The sequence below is a fragment of the Arvicola amphibius genome, chromosome 13, assembly GCF_903992535.2.
Source record: "Arvicola amphibius chromosome 13, mArvAmp1.2, whole genome shotgun sequence".
NCBI lineage: Eukaryota > Metazoa > Chordata > Mammalia > Rodentia > Cricetidae > Arvicola > Arvicola amphibius.
In genome coordinates this window covers 29,451,996-29,479,466 of record NC_052059.1, presented here as the reverse complement: position 1 = coordinate 29,479,466, position 27,471 = coordinate 29,451,996, and the positions used below count along the sequence as shown (strand labels likewise).

Genomic DNA, 27,471 nt, shown 5'->3' with positions numbered 1-27,471 from the left:
TATTCTTAATGACGTTTTCAGGAATTTTTATGTTACTTTGCCTCCTCCCCCTTCTGCATTTGTCTCCCCAGTCCGAGCACTTGCACTCTGCTGTTCCCGTCTGTCCTGCCCGTCTCCCGCCCTGGCAACGACCCTTTCTTACTTTCCTGACTTCTGCGGTTACTCTAGGAAATGTGCTCCCGTCTGCAGATTTGGAGCTCGGTGCCTCCAATTAGGGAGAACATGTGATGTCTTCCTTTCTGGGTCTGGGTTACCTCATTCAATATGATCTTTTTAGATTTATCCATTTGCTGGCATGTTTCTTGATTTTGTTTTTCTTTATAGCTGAACATTATTCCTTAGCATATATGTACCACATTTTTATTTCCACTTATCAGTTTGAGGATGTGTAGGTTGTTTCCATTTTCTGTCTGTTATGAATAGAGTGCTGATGATCATGGCTGAGAAAATATCCATGGAGTAGAATGGCGAGTCCCTTGAGCATATACGAAGGGTGGCGTAGCTGGATCATATGGTAGATTTATTTTTACTCAGTTGAGAAATCTCCACTCTGGTTTCATAGTAGCTGCCCAGTTTACAATCCCACCATTGGAAAATGAGGGCTCTCTTCCCCCATATCTCTTCTAGCATTTGCTGTTAGTTGTTTTGTTGGTCTTTGCCTTTCTGGTTATGGTAAAATGAAATTTCAAAGTTGCTTTGGTTTATGTTAACCTAATTGCTAGGGATGCTGAACATTTTTGAGATATTTCTTAACTTCTTCATTCCCTCCTTTATTTGAGAACTCTGTTCAGGTTCCCCAATTTTTGAATGAGTCTTTTTTGTTGTTTGTTGTGGGATATACAATGGTGTTGTGAAACTCCGAGACTGTGTTAATAAAACTAACCTTGATCAGGGGCCTGAGCCAGAGACGGTTTGACAGGAATTAGCCATAGAGAGGATGAAGGAGTCAGGAATATGAATAGGGAGTTGCACAGGAAAGAGTAGGGAGAGACTTAGAGATTTGTGGTCTTTTTGGTTTGGTGGAGAGACACTCTCTTGCTGTGTCTTTGACCAAAAAGGAAGGTCAGCTGGTTGCTTCTCGCCTTCTCTGATCTAGCAGGTTTTTACCCCAGCACCTGACTCCTGAGTCTCTTTTGATAAAGAGAACAATATAGTAAAAACAGTAGTTGTTGCTTTAAGACAGGGTTTTTCTGTGGCCATCCTGGAACTGGATGCTCTGGTTGGCCTTAAACTCGGAGGTTCTCCTGCTTGTGTATGGATGCTAACCTTTACCCTACTGACTAGGTTTTCATTCATTCATTCATTTGAAAAATAATACAGCAAAATAAAATATAAAACAAAAACTATTATATTATAGTTGGACAAGACAACCCAACAGGAGGAAAAGAGCCCAAGAGATAGTACAAGAATCAGAGAACTAATCATTTGCATACTCAGGAATCCCATAAAAACACTAAACTGGAAGCCATAATATGTATTCAGAGGATCTGGTACATACCTGTGCAAGCAGAGACTCTGCTTCAGTCTCTGAGTTCATATGAACTTTGCTTATGTTGATTTAGAGGGCTTTGTTTTCTTGGTGCCTTCTATTCCCTTTGGCTCTTAAACTCTTTCCTCAGGGTTCCCTGATTCCCCCAGGGAGAGGAATTGATGTAGACATCCCGTTTAGGGCTGAGTATCTCACACTCTGTAATATATGGCTGTGAGTTTCTGTATTTGGGCCCATTTATTCTTAGAAGAAGCTCCTGTGATGATGGCTGAATAAGATACTGATCTATGAGTACAGCAGACTATTATTAGGAGTAATTTTATCTACCTTTTTTCCCTTTCATTTTTAGACCAGTAATATTTTATTCCTGGTTTTTCTCTTGGTCCCTGGGCTATTTATTGTCAGGTTCTTGGTTACCCAAGCAGCGCTGGGAATGGGTTCCCTCTCATGGAGTGGGCCTTCAGTAAAATCAGATACTGGTTGGTTATTCCCACAAACTTTGTGCCACACTTGCAATAGTATATGTTGCAAGTTGTATACCATTGTAGACAAATTTTGTGGCTGACTTTATGTTTACGTTTCTCTTTTGATAATGTGGAGAGTGATTTTCTGTACCCAGAAATGCTTGAACGTAGGGATGAAGGCCCTATGTGGGTGCCAGCTTGACATTTCTGTGTTCATTGAGTTCTGTAGGTATTATCTTCAGCGGCAGAGAGCAACTTATAGTCTTGGCAAGAGCCTGGATTGTTAGGGTATTCCTGTGGGGCCCCTTTGACTAACAACTCAATTTGATATAACCCAATCTGGGATTGGAAGCTTTGTTTAGGGACAAGAGAAAATGTTGAGATAATAGTTGGGACTCTGTCTCCCTTATTGTTTGATTACTTCATTTAGATTGCCTTCGCATAAATATATATTTTAGGAAGCTTCTACTGTATTAGATTACCATACTACTTCCAAATGTCCCTTAATTTTAGGTGTCTCTTACTGTATTTCCTCTCTTGTCCCCTTTCTTCCCCACCCCCACTTGATCTTCCCATTCTAGCCCCCTCCTTTTGTAACTCTCTGTTCTATTTTCCTTTCCTAATGAGATCTGTTTCCTCTAGTCCCTTATTAAATTTATTATTAATTAAATTTGTTAATTAATAGTTCTATGATGTATATAATAACTCCTGACTAGTCTTAATCCCCTCTCTTATTATCCTGCCAGTCCCCATTATTCCTTGCAATTCCTGTTCTTTAGTTCATGTTCATGTCTTTAGTTTTGTTTCGTGACACACTTTGTTTAGCTGGAGTCTTCTGTCTGACCATATGTTTAGCAAGTGTCTGTTGGAACCTAGTGGCTTACCAGTGAGCATGCAGATGAAGACATTGACTCTCATTTTCCCAAACCTGTCAGAAGCCACAAATGCAACATGAGGGAGTGGTAGGGCACCATGAAACCCTCCCCCATTCAAGAGTGACTGTTGATAGTCAGTTTGTTCTGGCTCAGTACAGGTAATCACAGTTGCTGTAAGTTTATCACTGCAGAGTCCAGATAATGGTGTTTTGCTTCTCTTCCCTCTTTCTTTTGTATTTACATTCATTAGATATACCCCTTTTTCTTTGATGTTCCTTTGAGCCTCAGTGTGTGAGGTATGAATGTCTTATTAAGGGCTGAACAGTCAACTTTTACTTATGCTTAGCACCTTTAGCAACTATGAGTCTCTGCATTCATTAAAGAGAGGCTTTTCTGATTAAAGCCAAATGTAGCATTTGTTTGTGGGTATAAACATAGATATTTATTAGAGACTATCTTAGTCCTGTTCTAGTACTATGAAGAGACCCATGACCAAGGCAACTCATAAACGAAAGCGTTTGATTGGGCTGACTTAGAGTTTGAGATGCTTAATCCATTATTATGGAGGGGAACATGGCAGTACACAAGCAGACATGGTGCGGGAGAAGTAGCTCAGAGGTCTTCATTTGCAGGTAACAGGGAGACAGATAATTAGGCCTGACTTGGGCTTTTATTTATTTATTTTCATGAAACAAGATTTTAATTGCTAAAGATATGACTATCAATATTGTGTTTATTAAAAAATTTATCATCATTTTTGCTTAGTATTCTTTTTATCTTTATTCTCCAATTTCTTGATCTCTTTTGCCAGTTTACCTTTTAGATTTTTTTTATTGATTTTTACTGAGCTCTACATTTTTCTCTGCTCCCCTCCCTGCCTCTCCCCTGCCCCTTCAACCTTTCTCATGGTCCCCATGGTCCCAATTTACTCGGGATATCTTGTCATTTTCTACTTTCTACTTCCCATGTAGATTGGATCTATGTAAGTCTCTCTTACTGTCCTCATTGTTGTCTAAGTTCTCTGGGATTGTGGTTTGTAGGCTGGTTTTCTTTGCTTTATGTTTAAAAACCACCTATGAGTGAGTACATGTGGTAATTGTTTTTCTGGGTCTGGGTTACCTCACTCAAAATAATGTTTTCTAGCTCCATCCATTTGCCTGCAAAATTCAAGATGTCATTATTTTTTTTCTGCTGTGTAGTACTCCATTGTGTAATTGTACCACATTTTCCTTATCCATTCTTTAGTCGAGGGGCATTTAGGTTGTTTCCGGTTCTGGCTATGACAAACAATGCTGTTATGAACTTAGTTGAGAACATGTTCTTGTGGCACGGTTGAGCATCCTTTGGCTATATACCCAAAAGTGGTATTACTGGGTCTTGAGGAAGGTTGTTTCCTAATTTTTTGAGAAATTGCCACACTGACATCCAAAGGGGTTGTACTAGCTTACATTCCCACCAGCAATGCACAAGCGTTCCCTTTACCCCACAACCTCTTCAGCATAAGTTGTTATCAAGTGTTTTTGATCTTGGCCATTCTTACAGGTCTCAGAGTTGTTTTGATTTGCATTTCTCTGATGACTAAGGATGTTGAACATTTCCTTCAGTGTCTTTTAGCCATTTTAGGTTCCTCTGTTGAGAGTTCTCTGCTTAGGTCTGTACTCCATTTTTTGGATTATGTGTTCTTTTAGTGTCCAATTTCTTGAGTTCTTTGTATATTTTGGAGATCAGACCTCTGTCTGATGTGGGGTTAGTGAAGATCTTTCTCCATTCTGTAGGCTGTTATTTTGTCTTGTTGACCATATTCTTTGCGTTAAAGAAGCTTTTCAGTTTCAGGAGGTCCCATTTATTAATTGTTTCTCTCAGTGTCTGTGCTGCTGGGGTTATATTTAGGAAGTGGTCTCCTGTGCCAATGCGTTCAAGTGTACTTTGCACTTTCTCTTCTATAAGGTTCAGTGTGGCTGGCTTTATGTTGAGGTCTTTGATCCGTTTGGACTTGAGTTTTGTGCATGGTGATAGATATGGGTCTATTTTCATTCTTCCACATGTTGATATCCAGTTATGCCAGCACCACTTTTTTGCTTCCTAGTCAAAAATCAGGTGTTTGAAGATGTGTGCATTGATATCCAGGTCTTCTATTCAGTTCCATTGGTCCTCCTGTCTGTTCTTATGGAAATACCAGGCTGTTTTCCGTACTGTAGCTCTGTAGTAGAGTTTGAAGTCAGAGATTGTGATGCCCCCAGAAGTTCTTTTATTGTACAGGATCGTTTTGGCTATCCTGGGTTTTTTGCTTTTCCATATGAAGTTGAGTACCGTTCTTTTGAAGTCTTTGAAGAATTTTGCTGGGATTTTGATGGGCATTGTGTTGAATCTGTGACTTGGGCTTTTAAAACCTCAGTGCCCACCCTCCAGTGACGTGGTTCCTCTAACAAGGCCACACCTTCTTTATCAAAGTCACACCTCCTAATCCTTCTTGATCCACCCTCATTCAAACCACAGTAGACAGGAAGTCAGTTTAGCTAACAATTAAGGAGCAAGTCTCCTGAAGGGACTATGACTTCACCAGCTAAGTGGTCTTAACTGGATTTAGAGTGCCAGGCATTGATTCCTTCCTGTGGAACTTGCTCCAAATTTAGCTTTTGGTTACCTCCAAACAGTCAAGTGCAGCTGTTGCACAATGTATAGACTGCTGCCCTTGTTCTTAGCATTTGTGGATGAGTAAGTCTGTCGGTGCCTTTTCTTCCCCAGTGTCCTGCATAAGCACCATCAGGCACTATGAGTTAGCCAGCTTGATTGTCTGCTCTCTTCACCAGTGGGGATCTTATCATCTAGTCCTGATGGACTAAGAGGAGGAGCTTGGGGGGCTGGCCGGTCTCTCTGACCAACAGTTCCTATGGAAGTACCTCACACCTGGTGCTGGTGTGTTGTTGTTTAGTAGCTCGTGGCTTCCAGGAATCGCATTTTAAAGCAGCACCTCTTTTTGACTTTGGATATTAACTGAAAACTCATATCTTGTATAGTTGGTTCAGTTTTTGTTTTGTGTGTGGTGTGTGTGTGTGTGCACGCGCTCATAGCTGAGTTTCTTAAGTCTGTTTTTCACTTTTATGTCAGAAGTATGAGTGAATAATACAAGGATGTCCTTTCCAGAGCTTTCTTGTGTGTGATTTCTCCAGACTCTTTTGGTGTTACTGGCTAATCACCTTCCATTTCTGCATTGTAAAAAGGGGCACTGTCACTTTTATTGTACTTCAGTATCTTGTGTGGCTTACACCAATCAGTCAAGTTCATTGAACACTTAAAGCAATAAGGCATTTTACACTGAATAGAAAATAGCCCTAATAGATCCTAAGGGATGACCTCAATTCTTAAAATTTAATTGAGTCAGTACTTTTCCCACAGTTAAATTTATAATGGGCATATTAAATCTGCTTTGTGATAATCCATTGCAACAGTAGTTTCTAATGGTTCTGGAGGCCGGCTGTCTAAAATGAAGGGTCTTCAGAGTGGCTCATCTGTCAGAGAATCCTGGGGAGCTGAGTGGTGAATGCACCCCTCCCAGCTCCAGGTGCTTGCTGTCATGCCATGTGTCCCACTGCTCTGTGTCCCTTTCCAGTCTCAACACCCTCAGCACCCTGCCTCGCCTGGACTCAGGGAACACCTGGACAATCTAGGATGATTGGGCGATTTCGTTTCTCAGTTTAAGAGTTTTCTCTTCCTCCTCCTCTCTTTTTGAGCTAGGGTTTCATCGTGAGTCAGGCTAGCCTCCAGATCCACCTGCTTTTGTAGTGGTTGAATTAAAGGCGTGTGCCCCAATGCCTTGCTATTTCATCATCAGTGAAGTCCTTTTGTTGTCAAGTGAATTAATATTCACCTGTTCCAGAGACTTAGACCAGGGACATTTATTTTTATGGTCCTCTGTTTAGGCTTTTTCTACAAAAAGAAAGAGATTGTCAAATATTTTTAAGGTAAAAAAATGGAACATTAATTTATTTGCAGCATTTTGACTTTAGAAATTTAGTCAATACTGAACATTTTGTATTTAAATAACACTGTACATTTTTAAAGAAATTAAAAATATTTATACATGTGGGAGAGTGTTACACTCTTTTGCCACAAATTATTTTTTAACTTACTAGCATATTTAAATGACTCCCCTTTTTGAATTTAATATTGTGCCTTTTACATGAGTTTTATTTTATAGACAATTGCTTTGTTATTAGGTGAATATTTGAGGTCTGTGGTAAACATAAGTATGCATTTATAGTTGCCCATAATAATTGAAGTTGTAGACTTTCAGTTTTGAAATGTTCAGTGAACACTGTGAATATAAATAAACGGTGAATGTAAGCTGTGCAGTGTCTAATTTTTCCTTGCTGTAGAAGTTTATTCATTGCTTGCTATCTATATATTTTCATAATTGTTGCCATAAATGGCAGACTGAACAGAATTATTATCATGTATTTTATGTACGAAATTAGGGCAGAAATAGTCGTTTTTAATGGAATAAGTTATTGTTTTTTGCTTGAAAGGGTAAAACAGAAGAGCTTTGAGTTTGAGGCCAACCTGGAACCCATAGTGAATTGGAGATCAGATTATGAGGGCAAGACACTATCTAAGAAAGCGAAAGCTCAACCAAAGAAAAGGACACCTGCCTACACACCTTCCATATATGACAACATTGAAATAGGACCTGGAGTGCATCGGCTAAAAGTGATGCTCTTCCAGAAAACAGAGATTGGATTTCCAGCATGTGGCAGCTCAAATGTCCTGCCAGTTCTATGGGATCCGACACCTTTTTCTGGCATTTGCGGACACTGCACCATGTGATGCACAGACATGTGGAGGCAAAGCAGCATACACATATTGTAAAGTAATAATAAAAACATTGAATGAGTTATACTAACAAGTAATGTAATAATTTCTGTCTAGCTAACACTTCCTGAGTTCTCTGTGGATGGCTTGTGAGTAGCATCAAATAATATGTAGCTCAGGCTTAACAAGGAAGTATCTATACTTGGCAAATTCTTTTCTCATTAGAAATAAATAATTCGTAGGTGTCAAATTTTGAAAATACTTTCCGAAATAAACGATGATGTTGAACTTTTGAGAGAACTAGTATTTGCTTAGCTTCTGCTTTCTGCTGGTTATGTGCAGGGCATTTTACGTTTTGTTTCTGTTAAACCAGCCTGATGGATCAGTACATCTAGTATTGTTTCTGCGTTTTGCAGGAGAGAAATTGAGGCACAATACAATGAAAATGACTGAGATCCTGCTTGTGTTAAAGGGTGGGTGCACCAGTTCTATCTGACTAAAAATGCAGGTGCTTACACAAAACGCCCTCCAAGTTGTGCTAACTGTGGGTCACTTTTGTGAACTGAACCGAGTGTGTGATCTCCTAGTGCTTACTCCAGGAGGTCTTGCTTCTTGTAAGCTGGAGGCAGGGACTCTGCAGTCCTGGATGCTGTCAGCAGAAGTCACTTTACAGTACAGAGTAGTAACGCCAGCTGAACCTTTGACTTGATGTGCAGTTTTATAGCTAGCCCACACTTGTGTCAAGGAGGACAGAGATGGCCAATATTTCATGTATTAAAACATGGCTTATTAAAAATAGCTGTACTCTACTTCTAAAAGTATGAAAACATTAAATTAGGTCATAAATTATAACCTTAATGAAAGAAAAATGCCTATGCCTTCATTTTACATCTTGAATTTTATGAACATTTACTAAATGAAGAGCGTTGTTAGGTTACTTCTGGCTACTTTTTGTAATATACCAATTATGAAATTTTAAAGGAATCATTCTTCAAATTATTATTTGCTCAGCTGTTATAATTATTTCAAATAAACACGGGTTTTCATGTTTTTTTTCATGGGTTTGCTTAGGTATGGGAAGTATTTTAATATTTGAATAAGAAAGCAGTTTTATAGTATATTGTTACCTATCTTTTTATAGTTGCTGTCTTCAGATTGTCATTTTTGGTTTGGTTTCAGAGAGGAACCATTACTGAAGCAATATTGAAAGCATTCTTTGTAACTGTTATTAATCAAGAAACCATTAGACTTAGGGGCTGTCTCCACTAGTAAAGCACTCAATGAACAAGTATGAGGACCAGAGGCTGGATCCCTAAACACAGGTCACGTACTGCAGGTGCGACTCTGCCTGTAGCTTTCAGCAGGCAGACATGCTGGCACCATAGGACCAGCCAGGGCAGCTGAGAGCTGAGCTCAGGGTCAGTGAAATACCCTCTGTAAAGTGGGAGTGAGTGGAGAGGACACCCTTGTCTCCTCAGACCTCCACATGCCCTTCTACACATGCCGTACACACACACACACACACACACACACACACACACACACACACACACACACAGAGTTATTTATAAATTCTTGTGTTTCCAAAGGATAAATATAGAAACAAAGCCGGCAAGCGTATCTTTTGGTATACTAGTTTTTGTTATATCAGATGTGTCTTTTAATGTCTACTAAATGAGTTTCTTAACTTGAATGATTTTTATAACAAGAAGCCCTCAAAAATTCTATAAGTCCATTTTATTTTCTATAGTTTCCTATCAGCGACAACATAACATAAAGCAGTCATAAGCCTGCTTTATTTATTAAGTTTGAGGCCCTGGTTTCCAACAGCACAATTTCCAAAGACACGGTTTTACTTGTGAAACAAGGTTGCCATCTAGCGGTCTTTTAGGGTAGTGTGGCCTTCTGAATTAGGCCTTATTAATGTCAGCTTTTCAAAGAAAGTCATTAACAAAAACTTTTAATTTTAGTTTCCAAATTTTAAACACCTTTAAATGTTAACTTAGATACAGCTTTATAAAAGATCTCCCCTAGAACTTTTAAATTGCCTTTTTCACAGGGCACTGAAATAACTCAAAGTTGACCAGCAGGGTGTTAATTATTATGTGTAACAATGCAATTCATGTTGGTTTGCATTTCCTGAAATTGTGCCTTTTGGATAATAAATACACTGTAATGTTACATTGATTTTAAATAATTTTTGTACATTTATTCTTTTATTTCTGGTACAGGTTAATTTTGTGAAGCATTTACCTTTGTGTGCATTGGCTTTCATAATTATTTCTTTGACAGTCTTTTGGTTTCAGGTGCCTTTTTTTTTAACAAACTGAAAAATTGGTATAAAAGAAATTAATATTTAATGTATTGTGTATGTATGGATATGCAGAAAAAGTTTATAAATTAATAAAAGTGTAAATAGCTTCCATTTGTACACAAATCATAAAAATAAGTACTGAGAAATTAATTCTAAAAATAGTTTATTGTTGAATGAAATAAATCTTGTATTGAATGAAGTTTACTAGATTAAGAACAATACCAAGGGTCTAGCAGTGTGGCATACACCTTTAATTAGCACTCGGGAGGCAGAGGCAGGTGAATTTCTGTGAGTTCATGGCTACCAGCCTGGTCTATAGAACTAGTTCTAGGACAGCTAGGGACACAGAGAAACCCTGTCTTGAAAAACAAACAAACAAACAAACAAACAAGATCAGCAGCAAGGGCTTACACTCAGAGCCGTTTAGAAAATATATAACTTTGATCCATCTATGTATAAACCATAGAGAAAGTTAAATCTCCATCTTGATTTCTCTGTCCTGCAACCCAAGTGTATCCTGTCTTTAGCAACAGGTCTCATCATCTAACTGTGATAGGCAGCTAAAGGCAGCAATTGCACTGTTTCTGAGGTCCCTGGGGCCTCCCTCACACTGAGATTTTCATCTTATAACTGGAGTCTTTTGTGTGAAGCACTGCCATCCATGCAGGGGACCTTAGCCAAACTCCTTTGGTCGTTGTTAAACTTTTTTTCATTTATTATGTATGTGTGTGCCTGCCAGTGTATGCTTGTGTGTGCGTGTCTGTGTATGTGTGTGCATGCGCATGTGCATGTGAGGGTCAGAAGGCAACTTTGTGGAATTGGTCTTCTCCTGCCTTTAGTGTGTTTCTGAGAATCAATCTCAGGTAATGGCAAACACATGTGCCTACTGCGCCATCTGTCAGTAGTTCCTCCCCTTTCTTAAAAATTGTTATTAGCTCACAAAACAGTGGGTTTTCATAACTCTTTTTATATAGACTTAGTTTTGATCTGTCCTACTACCATCCTGCCTTTCTGTCATCTCCTTGCCTGCACTTAAGCCAGTAACCCACAGAATTCCCTCCCCTTCTGCTTTTATGCCGCATGTTGTACTTTTCCCAGCCCCCCTAAGTCCTTGTGCTCCTTCTCCATTCATGAACCTTTCTACTCTTCTGCCCTCTGCAGACACTCCAAATTAAACTTAAAACATGAAAAACTTGAAACTAGGATCCAGAGACAGAACAGAGGTTTTTCTGGGCCTGGGTTACCCATTTAGTATAATAATTTTTAGGTTCATCCTATTGTCCATTGTGTATAGGTATGACAGTCTCAATTGCTGGACATCTACGCTGCATGATTATTCTAGTGTGGTTTGTTCTTTTCCGTGGCCGTATGGATAGATTTGCCATGGATACTTTCAACTGTGTCTTGGTCACTGTTCTGTTGCTGTGAATAAATACCATGACCATGGCATCTCTTATAAACGAAAGCATATAATTGGAGCTTACTTAAGTTTCAGAGGTTTAGTCAGTTATCATCATGGCAGGGAGCATGGCGGTCCACAGACAGACGTGGTGCTGGAGAAGTAGCTGAGAGTTCTGCATCTGGATCTGCATTTAGCAGGAGGAAAGAATGACACTTAGGTGGTGTGGGTCAGGCTTGGACTTTTGAAACCTACCGCAGTGATACACTTTCTTTTTTTTTTTTTCTTTTTTCTTTTTTTTTGGTTTTTTGAGACAGGGTTTCTCTGAAGCTTTTTTTTTTTTTTTTTTTTCAGAGCCTGTCCTGGAACTAGCTCTTGTAGACCAGGCTGGCCTCGAACTCACAGAGATCCGCCTGCCTCTGCCTCCCGAGTGCTGGGATTAAAGGCGTGCGCCACCACCGCCCGGCTTACACTTTCTTTAGTAAGACCACATCCACTCCAACAAATCCTTCTCAGGTGGTGCCACTCCTGATGACTGTAAACATTCAGATATACCTATGGGACTGTTCTTAATCAAATTACCACAAACTGTTTTCTGTAGAGATCTCTAAGTTTCTTTTAGTCTATTTTTTTTTAACACGGAAAGTATTTTCTCTTCATTTCTGATAATGAAGATAATGTTGCTGGGCAGAGTAGTGTGGTTTGTCAGTATACATTCTTCTAAGCCCTTTGGCTTTGAAAGTTTCAGTTGAATAGTCCGCTATTCTCATGGGCCTACCTTATATGTGACTTAGTGTTTTTCTTGCTGTTTTATTTCTTTATTTTGTTTTTATTCTGTATTTTGTTTTAATTTGTTTTTAAGCAATGGCACAGTGAAACCACCAAATTAGACTGCTCCATGGATAGAAAGAAAGGTTTGTTGGAGGTCAAACTGACAATGCTGTCTCTGGAGTGGAGGGGTGGGAGACAGTAGAGCAAATGCTGGAAAAGGGAGCAGATTTTCAGTGACATGCAATTGGGGTCCATGAGCAAATATAGGCTGTCCAGATTGACTGGGTTCTAAGTACCCTGGGGATAGTTGACCTCTGGGGGAAGGCAAGAGTGCTTCCAGTGGAGAGAAAGCAAGTCAGGAGATCTGCTTCTCGGGTAAACAGAGATCCACCAATGAAAGTTCTGCTGCTTAGGACTCAGCCTCCAGCACTGCCATTCTCAGGTGGGAGGGACACTGCTTTGGACCTAGCAAAGACAGTGGGAGGGTCTTTTTTTCCTAATCTTTTTTTTTTGGTTTGATGTCCTAAATGCCTCTGTAACTAGATTGGCATTTCATTTCCTAACACTAGAAAATTTTCCGTTAAGATTCTTTTCATAGCTCAGAGGCTAAGAGCACTGGCTCTTCCAAGGTCCTGAATTCAATTTGTAGCAGTCACAGGGTGGCTCACAACTTCTATAATGAGATCTAGTGTCTTCTTCTGGTGTGTAGGCATGCATGCAGACAGAACACTGTGTATATAATACATAAATAAATCTTAAAAAGATTGTTTTTAAAATGTTTTCTATGCCACTAAGATGAGTTTTTTTCTCCTTTGATAGCCATAGATTTTTTTTTTTTTCCAGTATGTCATGGATTTCTTGGAAGACTCACTGTGTCTTCTCACTGATTTGCCTTTGTCCTTCTTTCATTGGTCCAACTCTTCCTTGTCTTCAAGCACAGATGCTCTATTCTCTCCTTGTTCCATTCTGTTGGTGTTATTTTCTACATTTGGCTTACTATGCTTTCATTTCCAGCCTTTCTTACTGGTTTCTCTTCAGTCTTCCTCTTTCTTGGATTCTTTCATATTCTGTATCATTTCCTCAGTTCATCCCGCTATTTGATTTTGTTCTCAGTCAGGAGCTTATTTTCTTCTTTCATGTCTTTATAATCACTCTTTTGAATTCGTTGTTTGGGATTGTTGAACACTCTTATTGGATGCCATTATTGATTATAGGATTGGTAAATTTTGGAGGAGTTACATTGCCTAGGTTTTCTTATGATCTTGTGTTAAGATTTATGTGTTTGATTGATTAGAATGATTTTTTTAAAAATTATTTTTGTTCTTTCAGTTTAAGTATTTGCAATGTTCAGGTGGTTCCCAGTTGTGCTTGAGGTGCATAATTCACAAAATAGTTCCTCAGTCTAGAAACGCATGCTATCTGCTGTGAACTCCATATTGTTCCTCAGTCTAGAAACGCATGCTATCTGCTGTGAACTCTATTGTTCAGGATGTTGCCACTGTGCAAGTGTTCTACTAGCCATTTCTTAACAGTGTTTCTGGCCGGGCGTGGTGGCGCACGACTTTAATCCCAGCACTAAGGAGGCAGAGACAGGCGGATCTCTGTGAGTTCAAGGCCATCCTGGTCTACAAGAGCTAGTTCCAGGACAGGCACCAAAGCTACACAGAGAAACCCTGTCTTGAAAAACAAAAATAAAACCCAAAACAAAGAAATAACAGTGTTCCCTTGATCTTAATAACTGTCGGATACATTACTTTAATAAACTAGGATAGTATGGAGTATACTGGAGTTTTAGGTAGATTAGGATTGTCAGGGAAGGTGAAGTTAGTGTTTCAAAATGGACCTTGATGGGCCAAGGGGCTACACGGTGGGTGAGAGCCCATGGTGGGTGAGGAGGACCAGACACCAGACATGCAGAGTTCACGTGGGAGTTTTATTGAGATAAAGGGAATAAGGGAGGGAAGAGAGAAAGAGAAATACAGAAAGAGGAAAAAGAGGCAAGGAACAGCCTGCCTCTTCAGAGGATTAGAAGGAAAGAGCAGAAATGGGTAGAGCTTGTCTCATAAGGGACCTTCACACTTGCGTAGTGACATAGCATAGGACCCTGGGGTGGCTAGGGTACTGCCTGGGTTTATCCTGCCAGGTGACAGCGGCCAGCATAATGCCTGAATCCTGACATTCCCACCTTTTCCTTACTATAAAAGGTAGAGAAATTAAAGGGGATGGGGCGCTGAGTTCTCAAGACTGCTTCCTGCTGACTTGTGGGTGTTGAAATCTTGGACCCGAGAAAGCTGGGGTGCTGGCCATATACTAGGGTAGCTGGTTGTTTCATGGCTGGCCAAGCTCTGTGGAACTGTCCAGTATCTCTTGGACATGGCGAGGTACTGGCAGAACAGAGGATAAGGTTAAGTTTAAGAAAAAAAATCTTTTCTTTAGGTCCTAGTGATCGAGGGAGAGGGTGTCAGGCCAGGGAAAGGTGGACGCTTAGACACTTAGGCTCTTATGGCTGGTAATTGAGGGAGGGGTGCATCTGCCCTGTTGAGGTGACTCCTCCAAGGCGGCTCCCTGGAACTTATAAGAATTTTTTTTGAGTTTGTGAAAGCATAAGTTTTAGACATGTAAGCATTTATAATCTGTTTATAATCTGTCCGGAAATTTGTTTTGTAGGAATGGCAGCATACTAATGTCAGAAATGACGGTGACAAATGGATTTTGCACACGGAAAAGTATCTCTGAGGTCTATATTTAACAAACCACCAAAGGGAATTTAAAATCCTAAGCCGGTAGCTATGATGATAGTGGTAGTACTCAGAGCTGGATTGATAGCTTATTAGAACTTTATTGATAAATGTTAAGACTGTGAACAGTGGTTCTGAATGAGAGAGATCTGATGGCTTGCAGTTGCACACCTCAAACACTTTCTTATCCCCTGAACCATTCGTAGATTCTCACATCCTAAGCTCTCAGGGCTTTACATAAATAAACCTTAAACCTGTTCCTTCCCCGTTATTATGACATCACTTTAACACTCAGGAGAAATCTGTTTTGTGAGTTTGTTTCTTTTAAACTGGCGAACCTACCAGCCATCAAACTGCATCAGGATTCTTGAGAAGAATAAATTTTACCTAAGTTATTGATTAAAAAAACGACAGGGATTTACTTGATTGGCTATCTAGCCAGCCATCCTGGGATCCTCCGTTGTCCTCGAGGTCAGAGGATTCAGAGCAACATCTGTCTTATAGCTGGAGCATGGGGCCTGGCAGGCTTCAGAAGACTTTGCTGATTAGGAGTGTGTAGCCTAGCCTATCTTGCCCCGAGCAATGAGGCAGTTGATTTCTGTACCATCGTCCACGGTCTGAAGAGGCCGGTGCAGCAGTTGAGGTGAAAGGCCAGCTTTTGTTCAGTGTTAGCACCGCCACTTCTGAAGCAAGCTCCGAGTGGAAGTTCTGTTCCCATCCATCTTCTTTGGAGGAAATGGGGTTGGTGCCAGGAGCTAACCTATCTCTCTGTTACAAATAGCCTTTTTAATTAAACATTTAAATGCCATATTTCCTAGATCTCAGAACATTTGAGGGTTGTCTATTGGTTACATGTGAGTTATGACTACAGTGTAGGACCTGCCTGGAGAGCTGGATCCATCCTGAGAGATTGTGGAGGAATGTTTCATCCAGAGTCTCCCAGCTGGTTTAACTTAAAACATTTTCTTTAACAGTAAGTACTTGTACACATACACACAGTTGCATTTAAACTGCATTCACAGATGCATACACGCATACAGCGTTAAAGCTAGCTTACATTCACAAATGAAAAGTGAGCGAGAGGAAGCTGGCTTTTTCATCTGAGTCACAGTTTGTAGCAAGCAGAGAGGGCCCTGTCAAGGCATACCATCATGCAAACATGCCACATGTAGCCCTAGGCCCTGCTTGGTTAGGGGCGGAGCTGCACAAGTCTGCCATTTCTCCCTGTCCCAGTGACTGGTCACGTGGCCACCCTTGGTAAAGATGGTGATTAGGTCACTTGACCTGTCTGTCTTGCCCTTAGCCATGATGGTGGTTAGGTCATATGACCTGTCCTTAGCCAGGATGGCTCCTGACCACATGTTGCAAGGCACCTTTCAGATTTTAGACCATATGCATTAGTAAGACACACATAAAGGACGCACTGTGGTCACAGCATTCACACATACGTCCTGAGCATATGCTGCCAACCTGCAGCCAGGAGGGAAAGAGGCTCCTGCCTGCCTGAGTTGAGGCAGAAAGGATGGGAACAGTGACAAAGGAGCAGCACAGCTGGGGCAGTGTTAAGTTTTCCGGCCCAATAATCCAAATCACACCAAATGAAACCGAATTAGAAAAGGTCCAGGTTTAATGGGTGCCAGAAAAACACAGAGAGGGGAAAGGTGAACCGGAATGACCACGTGTTTGGTCTGGGGGGGGGGGGGCAGTTTAAATAGCCTGTGGGAGTGGTCTTGAGCCTCTCTGGGGAGGAGTCACCATTTGGTGGGCTTTCTCGAAGGTGGAGTTTGGACTGAGGCAACTCTCAGGGGAGGGGGCTTGGAAATGCAACTGTCCACCCAGTATTCCAAAATGGATACCAGGAGCTGGGGTGAAGCCCCAAACTAAACAGGCAGGAAAAAGGGATCTGCCACCCTGGGCTGGGTGGCCTAGCAGTGGTGGCAGAGACAGGATCAGAGGCAGAGGGAGGATCCTGCCCCAGACAGGCTTAGCCACGGTGGGTGGTGGATAGAGGCTGCTATGGTGGCAGGCAGTAGAGAGTTTTAGCATGGCTAGATCACATTCCGGGAACAAGAGGCAGACAAGGAAAGGAAACAAGGAGAAAAACAGGAAGAGCTTGGGGCAGTAGGGTACACGTTTACAACTATTGGATCGCTGGTGGAAAAGCCCTGTGAAGTGTTGGGATACGGAAGCACTGTTTGGTAGATATCTATTGAGGTAGGCAGTTTCCGTGAGTGAGGTAGACATAAAGTCTAGAGGCTGAACTCCAGCATCCCAGAGGTTCAGCATGGACCTGCGAGGTCCAGGGGCAGAGCCAGTGGCTGAATACAAGCTGCAATGCAACGACGATGTCATGTGGGTTCAGGGACCCATAGGGCTCTAAGCCCAAGAGACAAGTGATTGTCCAGTTCTGGGGCTTTCACCTGGAGCCAGAGGGCAAGAAACCGTGGACGAGACACAAATCCTCAATCATGGGAAACATGGCGGGGGGGGGGGGTGGGGTGGGGAGAGGGAAGGGGTCATTAATGTTACTGCTGATTCTGCTGGTTTTGGGTGTATAATTCCAGCCATCCTCAGTTGGAAAGGTGACCCGATTGAATGTTACAGGGTCTGGCAGTCCTCAAACTGTCAGCAGGCAGGAGGAACTGTCAGGAGATCCTGCCAAGTTTCATGACACCAAATGTTGAAAAACAGTGCGAGGTGGACCTTGGTGGGCTATGGGGCCACGGGGCGGGTGAGAGCCCTTGGTGGGTGAAGAACAGCCACGGCGTGCAGGCAGAGTTCACGTGGGAGTTTTCTTGAGGTGAAGGGAATGGGAGAGGGAAGAGAGAAAGAGAAATACAGAGAGAAAGGAAGAAGAGGCAAGGAGCAGCCTGCCTCTTCAGAAGAGCAGGGGGAAAGAGCGGAAATGGGCGGGGCCCGTCTCGTACGGGAGCTTTGCACCCGTGTAGTGACGTAGAAGTCATAGGACCCTGGGCTGGCTAGGATACTGCCTGGGTTAATCCTGCCAGGTGACAGGGGTTAGTATAATGTCTGAATCCTGACAGTTAGGGATGAGCATTAGATCTACTTCGGAAAGGAAAAAAAATCATTGAGATGGGTAAAGTATTTGGGAGGGGGAGGCTGAGACACCGTTAGGGCCCACCACTTTTAGAGATTCTTAAAGCTATGGAAGGTTAGTTAAGAAATTAAAACAAGTAGGAGGCAAGGAAGAAGGAGATTTAGGAATAAGAGGGGAAATATAAAGGATGTGGGTGGAAGATAGAATTAAGAATGTCTTAGAAAGCCGGGCGGTGGTGGCGCACGCCTTTAATCCCAGCACTCGGGAGGCAGAGGCAGGCGGATCTCTGTGAGTTCGAGACCAGCCTGGTCTACAAGAGCTAGTTCCAGGACAGGCTCCAAAGCTACAGAGAAACCCTGTCTTAGAAAACCCAAAAAAAAAAAAAAAAGAATGTCTTAGAAGACTGGGGGAAGAAACATACAGCAAACATAATCTAAACCGTAACTGCAATATTCAGACAAAGCAGACCATCACAAGAAAGACATACATGCATGGATGGAAATGAAATAATAGCAGTTAGAAGCAAAAGGAATGCTTAAGGAGTGAATTGCTGGTACAGCTGCTCTGTCTGGGCTGGAAGGTCTTGTTCTCAGATTCCTCTGGCTCTCGCAGGCTTATCTTGGTTCTGTGTCAGGGAAGGGCAAGTGAGACCTGCAGCTCAGTGTTTTGTGTGGTTCCAGTGTGAGAATAAATGATTTTCACATTTCATATCTCTCCTGTACCCACAGTAGCTTGGGTAATTGGAATTTAGATATTTCTTTGTGTTCCAGCAAGAATTTACATATTAAATTTCCAGTGTGATCTACGTTTCATATAGGAACTAGTAACTCAGTGTGGTAATAAATAATTAATATAGGTCAGAGACCCCAATCAACACACACACACACAACAGAACAATAAAACAGCAACAACAAAAATCACATGAAGCATATAATGCAGACAGGGCTGTTGTCTCATTGTGGGTGTAGCTCCTGTGCCTTGTTTCACAGAGCCCTGCCACTTTGGGACTGCTTCACTCTCTTCTCATCTCATGTGCCACAGCCTACTTGCTGTCAGTGTGGAGTACTAGACTCTGTCCTGTTATTTTAGAAGTTCGAGTTTTGGTTCCCATTTAAGGAGGCTTCCATTATTTCAATGAGTATAGGTGAGGGGAAGAAAATCTAGTTTTTCTTTTCAGATTCAGTTTCTGGACCGTGAGAGGTAGTCTGTCTGTCTGTTTGTCTGTCTACTGAATTTGTGAACTATTTTGACGAACATGAACATAAGTGATCTGACACCTTCAACCTGACATCCCCTCTGGTAAGAACATAGTTGCAGGTGTGTTCCTGTTCTTTGCTGTCTCCCATACTATGCAAAATGGTATAAAGATGCCTTCTTCTACCTTCACCTGAGAAGGCTAGCTGTTATTGAGTGTTTGAGAAGTATCACTCACAGTCCCACACTGCATCTCAACACAGCTTGGAGGTGATCAGGAGCAGATATGTGGCTAACTTAAATAAACTCATAGTGGATATCCCTCATATCCTGCTGAAGTCTGTTTTGTTTGGCTTGCATATTGTGTTACAGAAACACGAAGGCTAAAAATCAGATCTGACCACAGCTGCCCCCCCTGTCCTCCTGCGTCAGTCAGCTGAGGCTGAGTTATGGCTGCCTCTTGTAGCAGGGCAGCCTTCCACTGTGAGTCTTGGCCTTTGCATGCCTGTGTCGGCCCACCAGCAGACATGGATTTTATCAGCTTTCAGAGAGTAGATCAGGGCAAGTTGGCTTTGTTTTGATCATACTAGTGATAAAGGGTATTAGCAAAGACCCATTATCTGGATCTAACAAATAAATGAGCTTGTCTTTCATCTCAGTTTTCTGCCAATTCAGTTTTGAAAGTTTTGAGTTTGTTTGGACATGTCTGTTTCTGAACATGGGTGAAGGCTGTTGTGGCAGTGGCCCTTAAGCTACGTGACTCTAATTCTCCATCTAATTTTAACTGCTTATTTTGAAGTTAAATAAATTGGTTGGGATTGCCAGTTAACTAACACTAAGAATTTTATTATCTTTTTTATATGAAAAAGGAAATTTTATAAGCTAACTATCATCAATGTCTGTCTGACTGTCTAGTTTCTCCATCCATCCATGTGTATTTGTGTGGGCATTTGTGTACCTTGGTGCTGCATAGAGGTCAGAGCACAACTTCCCACCATATGAGCTCCAGGGGTCAAACTATAGTCATCTGGCTTGATGGCAAGTATGGTTTTTTTTTTTTTTTGGTTTTTTTTTTGTTTTTTTTGTTTTTTTTAAATATTTATTTGTTTACTTATTTTGTATACAACATTCTGTCTGCGTGTATGCCTGCTGGCCAGAAGAGGGCACCAGACCTCATTACAGATGGTTGTGAGCCACCATGTGGTTGCTGGGAATTGAACTCAGGACCTTTGGAAGAGCAGGCGATGCTCTTAACCATTGAGCCATCTCTCCAGCCCCCTTTTTTTTTGTTTTTTTAAACTGAGCCTTTTTGCTAACTCAGGGAAGCATTTAAAAAAACAAATATCTTAAAATTTTTGAGATTAAAATATAATTTCATAATTTCCCCTTCTTTCCTTCCTCTAGAGCAGTGGTTCTCAACCTTCCCAATGCTGTGACCCTTTAATACACTTCCTCATGTTGTGGTGACTCCCAACCATAAAATTATTTTTGTTGCATAACTGTAATTTTGCTACTATTATGAATGCCGCTGTTATTGTAATCTAAATATTAGATATGTAGGATAACTGATATGTGACACCTTTGGGGGTCAAGTGGCTCACAGGTTGAGAACCACTGCTGTAAACCTTCCTCCTTGCTCTCTTTCAAATTAATGACCTCTATTTTTATTAATTGTTGTTACATACATTTATGTATGAATATAAGCATATGTATTCCTAAAAACATAAATATAGACTGCTTAGTTTACATAATGTTACTTGTATGTGTTTTTTCGGGACTGATCATTTGATTTTGGATCATCAAGGTGTGCTTTTTGTTGGGGAAGACTCTTCCAAGGAAGATTTTTTTCTTTCTTTTTTATTTTAAATTACCTTCTTGAAAATTTTTTGAGCTGATTTAAGTTTGTGTTTTAAAGCAGCATTATTTGAAGATAAAGCCAGTGAGGAAATATTAATCTGGTGTTTTTTTTTTTTTTTTTTTTTTTTTTGAAATGTAGCCCTTCAGTGTCTAGCCTGTCAATAAAATATATTAAAATGTATTTTTGTAGTTCAGTGGTGAGGGGTTTGCAATATTACTGTTTAAAACGTCTCAGATGGAGAAGGCACAGACGAGTGCATTGTTGGCTGTTTCAGTAACAGCTGCTCTCTGGAGTCTGGAGTCACAGATGGCACAAGGAACTGATTGTAATTCCTCTCCCTGGCGGTCCATTGGGCAGGTGTGTACAGGGAGCTTATGCAGTGTACCTGCTCCAATTTTCAGTTCTTTTCCTGGTGACAGCTTGATGTGGTGGACACTGTTGTTCCTGGTTGCTGAGTTCAGTGGCTACAGAACATTTTGTTAATTTTTTCTTTTACCACTTGCCTTATTCATTGTTAGCAGTGACATTTTCAGTGTTTACAAAAGAGAGTAATATATAAATGCCACATAGTGATTAAGTTAGGACAGTCCCTTTGTGAAATGGCCAAGTATTTATAGAAGGGTTCCTAAAATGCAAGAGCTGAGAGTAGATGTTCTTTGATTGACAGTTTTGCAGTAAAGCTGGAGTAAGCTTTAGAAAGTGAGCAGGGAGACTTGTTAAGTTTGGAAACAAGACTCAGACTCACTTTGTAATTTGCTGTACACAGAAACTATTACTAGGTAGTGTTGGAAAGGTACTGTATACTATCTTACTCCTATTTATGTGAAGGTAGCCCCTCTCCCTTCATTAGTGATAGTGTTGTAGTTTGCATGTGAAATGTCCCCTATTGTATTTGAACTCTTGATGCCCAGCTGGTGGAGTGTTTGGGAGACTGTAAAAGTGAGTCAGTTGGGATGGACCTCTAAATTTGATAGCCTGGCCTGACTTGCTTCCTGAGTGTGGATATAGTGTGACCATCTATCTACCGTTTGATCTTGCCTCCTATGTCTTCCCTGCCATGATAGTTTGCAGCCCTGATAAAGCTGGACTCCCAAGTAAACCCTTTCTCAAGTTTGTTATTATCAGATATTTGTACCCATCAATGAGAAATGACTGAAGAACTGTAGGATTCCTGTCTGTATGCTGTGATTACCATTGATTAATAAAGGAACTGCTTTGGGCCTGTAGTAGGGTAGAAGAGAGATAAGGCAGGGAAAACTAAACTGAATGCTGGGAGAAAGAAGGTGGCGTTAGAGAGAAGCAAGGTAGCCTTGCCAGAGACATATGTTGGGTGGAAGGAACTTTGCTGGTAAGCCACAGCCACATGGCGTTGTGCAGATTATTAGAAATGGGTTAAATTAAGATGTAAGAGCTAGCCAAAAAGAAGCTAGAGCTAATAGGCCAAGAAGTGATTTAATTAATATAGTTTCTGTGTGGTTATTTTGGGGCTGAGCAGCCGGGAACAAACAAGTGACTTCATACAATACTTACAATCTTTCTCTTTTTATTTTTTCCTAAGAACGGGCATTTTTACTTGTTTTTAAATTTTACTCTCATTTGTTTACAGATCTTTTACTATGAAGCTCTACTATTTGTTGTTTAGTATACTTTATAGTTTACTAATTGAATTTTCTTAGGAGTGTGTGTGTCTGTGTTAAGTATCAAATTGATTAAGAAATTGAATTACACAAATATTGATGTAATGGGGTTCTCTATAGTGTCACTCATAGAATGAATCTCTAGTTATATATAGAAAGGAATTTATTAGAATGACTTACAGACTAATCCAACAATGGTGCCTATGAACAGAAAATCCAAGAATCCAGTAGTTGTGCTACAAGGCTAAATGTCTCAGATGGTCATTAGTTTACACTGGAATTCTGAAGAAATAGGTTCTAATGCCAGTGAACGGATGGACTTGCTAGCAAGAGCAAAAGCTTCCTTCTTCCATGTCCTGATGTAGGCTTCCAGTAGAAGGTGTGGCCCAGATTAGAGGTAAATTTCTGGATTAAAAGCATGTCTTCCCACTCCAAAGATCCGAATTAGAAGTGGATCTTTCTACTTCTAATTAAGCAAAGTTCCTTACAGATGTACCCTCCATTTTTGGGTTTTAGTTAATTCCAGATATAGTCAAGATGACAACCAAGAATAATGATCAGAATTGGCTTGCATAGATCATATTCTTTTTTCTTTTTTCATTTTTTTTGAGACAGGGTTTCTCTGTAGCTTTGGAGTCTGTCCTGAACTAGGTCTTATAGACCAGGCTGGCCTCGAACTCACAGAGATTCGCCTGCCTCTGCCTTCCAAGTGCTGGGATTAAAGGTGTGCACCACCACCGCTGGCAGATCATAATCTTATAAATAATTAGTTGTTTGATAAATACGACTCTGTTACGGAGTAAGACTATTGAGATGGTAATTGGGACATTTTTGGTTTCATTTTTCTATCAGCTAAGTTTTTATTTTCAACATGTTTAGTATCTCTGGGACTTCATTCTTCATATGTAAAATTGATGGTATAAAGTTTGGTTACTTTAGAAGATTTGTTTCAGTCTATTTGGTAGGCTGTTGTCCTTTAAGTCTAAAGGGTTACCTTTTTAGGAGATAGGTCAGTATTCTGTTAGTCATTGCATTCTGTGTCCTCATGTTCAAGAGGCTGGAAAGCTGTGGTTTTGTAACTGCTCAATCAGCATTTAACATATCACTCATTTCCCTTAGTGTTACCATTGCTTTCTCAAATTAGGCTCAGGCTAGACTTATAGTTCTGTCCTCCTTTTCCAATCAGAATGTTCAAGGATAGTTTCACACTTTCATATTTTGGCATTTAATATCCCCTTTCCATATAGTTTTTCTTTCCCCAAACTACTTAGCCTTCCTTAATATTTCATTTGTAACAATTACACTGGCGTTTTAAATACCTGTCTGTATGCTGTGTTAAACTGTGTGGATGACAATCAACTCCTTGAAGGACAGTGTAAAAATTTCATCTTTTTATCACAGGGCTTAATTAATATTTGTAGAAGTAAATTTAAATGATGTTCAATTAGAATTTCATGTACATATAATAGTAATGAACAGATGAAAAATAAGAGAATAAAGGAAATTACCATAGCTGTTTTACTTAGAAGTAATGTTTAAATATCTGAGTTTGCTTTACACATCTGCATTTCAGTCCCTCTTGCACTCTCGTTCCTATCTAGTATCTATTTACTTTTAGTGGCTTACTTACATACTTAAGAACTGTCTTCTCCCTGCTACCCATTAAAGTACTGTTTTCATTCAGGAATTTAGTTTAGGACTATCGTGGTTCTAAGCATTAGTAGTACCCTTTAGTTACACACACACACACATACACACACACACACACACACACACACGGCATGCATACACCCACATATACACACTTTCGTTTTATATATTTGGTTTTATCATAGACTTATCAACTTTGATTTACTCTCTTGTATAGCCCTGAGTATTTACATTTATTTTCCCTGGCTCCCTTCATTTGGAGATATCTGTAACTTTCTGCTGTGAAGTTGCTACTTCCTCTTACCTCTCTGTCCACTTCTTTGTCATTCTTTTTACCCCTCCGTGTGTGTGTGTGTGTGTGTGTGTGTGTGTGTGACAGTATCTGGCTTTGTAATTCTAGCCTGCAGCTCATTATGTAGGCCAGTCTGGCTTCAGACTTTTGACAGTCTTCCTACCTCTGTCTTCCAAATGTTGGTATTAAAGCAGGTGCCACTATGCCAAGCTTGTTCACTCTTTGTTTCTTTTCTGGTTCAAAATAAGATTCACATTTTGGCTTGCAAGATGTCTCTATGGGTAAAGGTACTTGCTAGGAACCTAAGTTTAATCCTTGGAGCCTATGTAAAAGGGAAAGGGGAGAAATAACAGAGCTGTCTTCTGACTTCTACATTTACATTGTAGTACATGTGCACACACCTCAAATAAATGCACAAATGACATAACAGTGTACATTTATAAATGTTTTCGAATTAGTACAGTATGGGAGGTTAATGGTGGAGTTACTGCCTCATCAAGAATGGGTTTAAGATAACCGTTGGATTAGCTGTTAGACCAGTTCTCTGAGTACTAGGAGAATGTGGCCAGTGATGATGGACAGTGGCTGTAGCCCACTGGTTAAACAAGTTGATGTTGATCATAAAACATTTGAGATGCTGCTGGAAGTTTTTATAAGATGGTTTATACTTGAATCATAGAATTTATTCACAAACCAACTGACCAACCCTGTATTGCATATGAGTTAATTGGATGGGTAGAGATAGTTTGTTTTCTCCTTTAGATACAGCAGTTTCTTCACTCTTGAATTAATTATTGCTTTGTCCAAATGTAAGATTGGGCTGGTGTAGCATGATTAATATGAAGTGGCATGAATAATAAAAACCCAGAGACAGATAGTGGGGTTCAAGCTGAAAGATCAGAGAAACAAAGCAGTCAACCTCTAGAGAACTCCTTCCCCTAAGAAATCATCAGACTGAAAAGAGAGCGAGTTCCTGTCTTATCACACTTTATATTCCTCACTAGTGCTGGGATTAAAAGTGTGCACCATTACTGCCTGGCCTCTCTGGCTAGCTAGTGTAGCTGCTGGGATTAAAGGTGTGTTCCACCACTGCTGGGCCTGTATGGCTGATGAGTGTGGCTATGTTTGCACTCTGATTTCCAGGCAAGTTTTATTTATTAAAACACAAATAAAATATCGTTATAGATTGGACTGAGAAAACAAATATTAGGATAATAAGGTGATGATATAAAAACATAAAAGGTAAAGGCTGTACTGTAAAGATCGCCTTTGCTATGTCCCTTAGATTCAGTAGTGCTTATTGAAGAATTCTTGAGAATGTGGTATTAAAGAAGGGATGTGAGACAATAATGTGGACAAGAATCCAGGAGGAAATTTACTTGTTCTTAGTTTGTTCAGCAAGTTTAAAAGTGTGGTTATTTTAGTCTTAATTTTACAATGTAGCTCAACCTCTTTTAAAAGCTTACTGCATTGGCAGATAGTAGATCAGAAATTATGTTTCTATCATTGTAAAGAGTAGCTCATAGACAGACTGTATATAACTAGCTTTTCTCAGAAAGCATATGAATAATTTTTTTTCATACAATATCTCATTAAGGGTACAAAGAAGATACACACACATATATATGGTTGTTATAGATTATTAAAGATTTTCTATCTATTATCTATCATCTATCTATCTATCTATCTATATCTATCTATCTATCTATCTCTATCTATCTACCTACCTATCTATCTATCAACTATCATCTATCTATCATCTATCTTTCTATCTTCTGAACTAGTATCAGAATAGTATATAGACTGGAATGTTCAGTCTTTTCTAGTATTTAATAGAAAACTGCATATTGTAAACTTTTGTTTAATATTGAGTTTAGGTAATAATTAGCTGTTTATTTTATTTCAACAGGTATCTTTCAGATGAAGGTATTGAAGCGTGTACGAGCTCTCCTGGCAAAGTTAATATAAATGACATCATCCTGATTGCTCTCAATGTAGGTTAAGTTTATTAACTTTTATTAGACCTTTTTTTAAAAAAATTAAAGCTATTCCAATGAAAAGTATATCATAAACTGTGTTATGACAAATAATATAGAGGAAATCTTTAATTTTTCACCTTTTTAAGTTATAAAGATGTATGTTGAATTTAATGACCTAATCTTAACTAGCTGTAAATATCAGACAGTACAATGAGAAAGGAAAAGTTCATTAGTTGTAGAATCCTTCATATTTTTTATCAGCTTTGTAATAGTAGGAACTGATGATTCTTTGAAAGAGTTTTCCATGTAATTGGCATTAAAACTTTAGCTGTAGCCTTAGTTTATTTAAAAAACTTGATTTGTTTATTTTATCTCAAGGATATGAGTGTTTTGCCTGTCTGTATAAATGTATACCATGTCTGTGTCTGGTGCTCTGGGAAATCAAATGAGGTTGCCAGATCTTCAGATGGTTGTTAGCAACCATATGGGTGCTGGTAACTAAACCCAGGTCCTTTCCAAGAGCAACCAGTGCTCTTTACCACTGAGCCATCTCTCCACCTTCTATTTCTTTCTCCTAGATGTTTCCTTATGCTCTGATTGAAAAAAAATCTTTCTTTTTCATCTGTAGAGTAGAGAGTAAGAATATTAAGGAATGGCATTAAAATCCTGCATGTAGTTTAATGTTCAAGTACTTGAATTGTTCAGAAAAAATTAAGTGCAGTCTTAATTTATTGAGCACTATTGGTGTTTACTAGTTTAACAACACAATATATTATCTCTCTTGAGATATATATTCCATAGAAAGACCTTCCAGATTGTCTTCTGGTTTTACTTCTGAAGAGGATACCATTTTGAAAAGTCCTAATTTTTATATGGACTGTGTAGTCTTCTCTTTAGCAGAGATGCTGTGATGTTAGTAACTAGTCTCTGTTTGAGTTTTGGGT

At 39.9% G+C, this 27,471-nt stretch overlaps 1 protein-coding gene across 3 annotated transcripts in view; it reads left to right on the top strand.

Moving 5' to 3' along the window:
- The window catches only part of Tdrd3 (tudor domain containing 3), a 155,051-nt gene that overhangs the window by 42,073 nt on the left and 85,507 nt on the right, over positions 1–27,471 (top strand). For all 3 annotated transcript variants that reach the window (XM_038309981.1, XM_038309980.1, XM_038309982.1), the window contains exon 2: positions 26,458–26,542. In XM_038309981.1, coding sequence (XP_038165909.1) covers positions 26,458–26,542 — 85 coding nt within the window. The remainder of the gene's footprint in view (positions 1–26,457; positions 26,543–27,471) is intronic.